The sequence below is a fragment of the Citrus clementina genome, unplaced genomic scaffold, assembly GCF_000493195.1.
Source record: "Citrus clementina cultivar Clemenules unplaced genomic scaffold, Citrus_clementina_v1.0 scaffold_6, whole genome shotgun sequence".
NCBI classification, from domain to species: domain Eukaryota; kingdom Viridiplantae; phylum Streptophyta; class Magnoliopsida; order Sapindales; family Rutaceae; genus Citrus; species Citrus x clementina.
In genome coordinates, this window is record NW_006262139.1 from 25,157,162 (window position 1) to 25,162,398 (window position 5,237).

At 25.7% G+C, this 5,237-nt stretch overlaps 1 protein-coding gene across 1 annotated transcript in view; it reads right to left on the reverse strand.

Annotated features, from left to right (window-relative positions):
* Positions 1-3,852: 3,852 nt before the first annotated feature.
* The window catches only part of LOC18038032 (SNF1-related protein kinase catalytic subunit alpha KIN10), a 5,373-nt gene continuing 3,988 nt past the window's right edge, over positions 3,853-5,237 (reverse strand). The window contains 3 exon segments of the mRNA XM_006431158.2: positions 3,853-4,292; positions 4,463-4,705; positions 4,786-4,970. Of these exon segments, the coding sequence (XP_006431221.2) occupies positions 4,179-4,292; positions 4,463-4,705; positions 4,786-4,970 (542 nt within the window). The 3' untranslated portion in view covers positions 3,853-4,178.

Here is a 5,237-nt window from a genome sequence, read left to right on the forward strand (position 1 = left end):
TAATAATAATAATAATAATAATAATAATAATAATAATAATAATAATAATAATAATAATAATAATAATAATAATAATAATAATAATAATAATAATAATAATAATAATAATAATAATAATAATAATAATAATAATAATAATAATAATAATAATAATAATAATAATAATAATAATAATAATAATAATAATAATAATAATAATAATAATAATAATAATAATAATAATAATAATAAAATAAATAAATAAAAACTAGGAAAGCTTGTCGTTTAATGTATGCAAAATCCTAAAAAATCTAATGGTGCATTTACTTCATGGAATGAGGAATGTGAATGAAGGAATAGGAATGAAATCCATGTTTACTTGGCAAAATGTAATTTGGGAATGAAAATAAAATGTGGGTCCTATACAATTTGAGAATAAGGAATGGGAATCCCATTTGCATTGGGGGATTGGGAATGAAAATGAATGAATGAGAATGGAATATATGTTTACTTTTGTATCCCTATAATTTTTTCATATTTCCCAAATTACCCTCATTCAAATCACAATTAATTTTATTATTTTAAATGTCATTAATAATAATAATAATTATTATTATCATCATTAAATTTTATTAACTTTATTATTTTAGTTATTATTATTATTATTAATATTATCATTATTAACAACAAAAATAAAGATAAAAATAATAATTAATAAAAATAATTAATTTATCATTATTAACAATATTATCATTATTTTTATTATTATTATTATTAATAAAAATAATAATAACAATAATTAATAATAACTAAAATAATAAAGTTAATAAAATTTAATAATAATGATAGTAAATGTTAATAATGATAATATTAATAAAAATAATATTAACAATAATTAATAATAACTAAAATAATAAAGTTAATAAAATTTAATAATAATAATAATAACTTTATTATTTTAGTTATTATTAATTATTGTTAATATTATTTTTAATAATAATAATAATAGTAATAATAACAACAATAATGATAATATTGTTAATAATGATAAATTAATTATTAATACTATGGGTATTTTGGTAAATTGATTCTCATTACTATTCCTTATTCCCATTTATTTTGCCAAGTAAACACATCAATGGCATTCCAGCACATTTCCATTCTCATTTATTTTTGCCAAATAAACATTGAAATCTTATTTCCATTCCTCATTCTCATTACAGTTCATTCTCATTCTCAGCTCATTCTCATTCCACTCCATTCCAATTTCATGAAATAAACACACCATAAAAGTATTATCTTACTGGTAACCCATGCCCGCACAGTGCTCAGGTTCTAAAATAATTTGGAGAATGCTGCAGTAGTCCCTCAATGTGTATGAGCTACTCAAACATAAACATGTTTACTTTGGTGCACTTAATTCATCAACATCAAGTTGCAAATCCAAATGCGAGATATATTTGTGATTAACACTAAAAAGTGTACGTGTAATAAGGATAAAATTATTAGTTTTTCACTTAAAGTGTTGATTAATGCGCGTATAACTTATAAATTATATGAATGCTCCCCAAATAAATTTTTCTGTTAAATTAATTCGCAATATGTTAATTTTTACCTTATAAATATTTTTTAGGAATAAATTGGAATTGAAAGCGTGAACAAATAAGGATTACTGGAGCGATTTGGAAGCATTATTGAGGAGATGTAAATAAATAAAACATAATAAAAAAATAAAAAAGAATAAAAAAATTAAAAAAAAAAAGAACAAAAAAACAAAAACCAAATTGTTTGGCTTCTCGTGATGGCCACTTGACCATTACACATTTCAATGTACATATATATATATATATATATATATATATATATATATATATATATATATATAATAATAATAATAATAATAATAATAAATAAATAAAGATAATGTATTCCTTGCCTATAAAAGGCAAGGAAATGCAGTGAGAGAGGAGGGCCAGAAGCTAGAGAGCTATTTTAAGAGCTAAAGCCGAGACTGAAGAATTTCTATCTTTCTTTCTTTCTTTTCTTTTCTTGTTTTCGTTTGTATCAATTTTCTTTGTAATACATTTCAAAAAGTTTATCAAATAAAAAGAGTTGTGTTTTCTTTCAACTGAATTTTATGGCATTTTGACATAATGTCGACACATTAATATAATGTGGCACATTAGGTACTTTATTCCATATTTATCCACACACATAGAATTAAATGATATAATAATTAATTGGTAAAAGTGAGGCAAAATATAAATGAGAGAGTATTAAAATTATAGTGTGAATACAGAGAGTGGATCTTAAACCTTAGCTTATTTTTAAATCAATTTCAAATAATTTTTTTGCCCCGCAATTAATTTTCTTAATTTTACTAGATTTAAAACTCCTTGTGGTTTGACTCCGGTCTCACCGAGTTATATTATAACTAGACACTCTTATACTTTAGAGTAATACACCTTTGAATCGTGTCAATTTACATCTATTATAGTTACAATTGGATATTTGTACAAGAGTTTATAACTTTATTATTACTCTAGTAGACATTTTAAAAAAACTTATGAGTTCAAGCATTATAGGATAAGATGGACAACTTCGCCTATTTTCGTAAGAAAATTAAATCTTAACTTCCACTAATAAATTTTATTAGTAGCAATGTGTTCCCCCATTAAATCCCTGCCCTTTCTTTTCTTGTTAATAAAATAAAAGGGAAAATGCTAACTTCTCCTTATTAGAATTAATATATATCATTTAATCTCTTATTGTTTATATAATAGGCAATAACCCTCCCTAACAGCATAATTTTACAATATTACTTTTATTTTTAAATATATTTTTATTTTTATTTATTATAAATAAAATAAATTATATGAATTAAAAAAAATAAGTATTAAAAATAAAAAATATATATTTTAATCTAAATAAAAAATAATAATAAAATATACCCATATGAGTCATACAAACTTGAAAAGATGGATACAACTCTAACCTGATCATCATTATCCCATACCAAAAGTAATTAACTAATTATACAACTAAGAAAACAGAAACATCAATCATGCCAATGCAAGGAAGTGGATTCAACTTTTCACTTTTATCCTGAACTCATTTGTTATCTATGTACATCATTTTTGCTTTGCAACACTTTTTCACGAGTGTCGAAATAAACAATTATTTTAAACACCAATAAAAAAGATTATGAAGTGAAAATTTCAGACATCTTTTAAGGATCCTAACTATAACAATTATAATTTTTTATAGTTGTATATTTTGCTATAGAAATATGGCCATATGGGAATTAAGGTCAAAATTCTTAATCCATTTATCCAATCAAGGGTGAAATTATATTTTTTATTTTAAATTAATTTATAGGTTCTTATCATCAAAACTCAAATATTAAACATTATTTTATCATTTTATTTTTTTGGAGGGATGAACATATACACAATATTTTTTTTATAAAACTTTATATAAATTTAAAACTTCAATAGTATAAATACGCAATATTTTGATAAATATATATATTATAATATTGATAATGTGATTTAATAGCGTTAGAGTTATATTATTAAACCCTCAATTTAATAACTTTCGCAAGCTTTAACAAAGTTTAGTATCCTAAATTGGAATATTTCTATATATAAAATAAATTGTAAATATTTTATGCAAATTTTATTAAATATATAAATATGAAGTGCCGAAGTGAGTTATTAAGTAACCTGTTTATTTTTAATTAGGATCTCAATATTTTGCCACAATTATTAAATGAGTCGTATTTGAATTGACTAAAATTCAACACAACACGAACACGACTCTATGGTTCATTTTACCAACTCTACGAAAAACTGGAAAGCTATTAACACAAACTTACGATAGCTAATGAAAGAACTTAATTCTTTCATTTAATTCATAAAATTACGGTTCGACATTGAGTAGGATCCTACAAAAGAGTTTCTGCAGTCGGAATCATAACCTGGAGTCCTGGACTACCCAGTGACTTAGCCAGACCCAGCTTCACTGCTAATGACTGGATTGAAACAACAACTACCCATATAAAACCTAGGGAAAATTTGAAAAAGAAAAAGTTAACACGCAGATCCCAACTGAGGGACGAGTTTTATGTACATCGTACGATGTTATTCACATGCATCGCAAAAGGCTCATGGACTAAGATCTTGTTCAAGATCCTAGCATTAAAGAACCCGAAGCTGTGCAAGAAATGCTGCACATAGATCCAGAAAGAGAAACTGTGGACCCTGAACCCTCTGAAGGTCGAGCAAGTATTTTTCATCGCGAGTTTTGTAAAGCTGTTGAAGACACACAGCAACAAAGATACATCAACAATAAATTTAAAGACTTTCTACATAGTTGGAAATGAAGATATTACAAAATGAAAACAGCCGGCATTTTACCATGCAGAAGCTTCTAATACAATAACAAAAATAACACAATTAAGCAGCATGGAAGTGTGTATTACCTGCACTTCGAACTTGACCACATTTGGTGACTTGACAACACCATCATTTTCAATTATGGCAGATTCGTCACCAAAGTAGTGATTACTGTGCAGTGGATTGTTAACCATGCCTTCGTGATGACCAGAAATGCCCGGAATCCATCTGCACTTCATGTTATAGTGCCCAATCTTCTTCCAACCCACATTCAGTTCTTGCAAAGCTTTGAGAACTTCTGTCATTATTTCACGTGGATGGGCTCGAGACTGTAAGGCAATAAAAATTATAGATAATATTTAACATAGGGCACTCTACCATGAGAACAGCCAAAAGAGACAGACTCAACCTGTAGTCCAAGAGCCCATTTCCTTTCATATGGCAACTGTCCTCTTAAACCCATTCCTTGATAATCCATGAATCCTGGAGCACGGTGTGCAACAGGTGATACAGCAGGTTCAATGGGATGCAAACGGTTGAAACCAGATTCCTTTTATATTTTTCATTTTAAAAAAGAAACGAAAAATTTAGTATAGCTCAATGATAAATTAAAATATGTTAAAAAACAATAAAAACAATAAAAACAATAAAATCATCCAATAAAACAAAAGATTACAGGACAAAAGAATTACTTATTCAATTGATAAGAATATACTATATATTATTCACAGTAGGATAGATTTCACATGGGAAGCCACAAAACTAGGTAGTTCAGAACAGAAAAATTTCATTACCACTGACAACTACACATGACTACCTAGAAATAAAACTAAAAATCAAATAAAATGTATGCAAAATCAT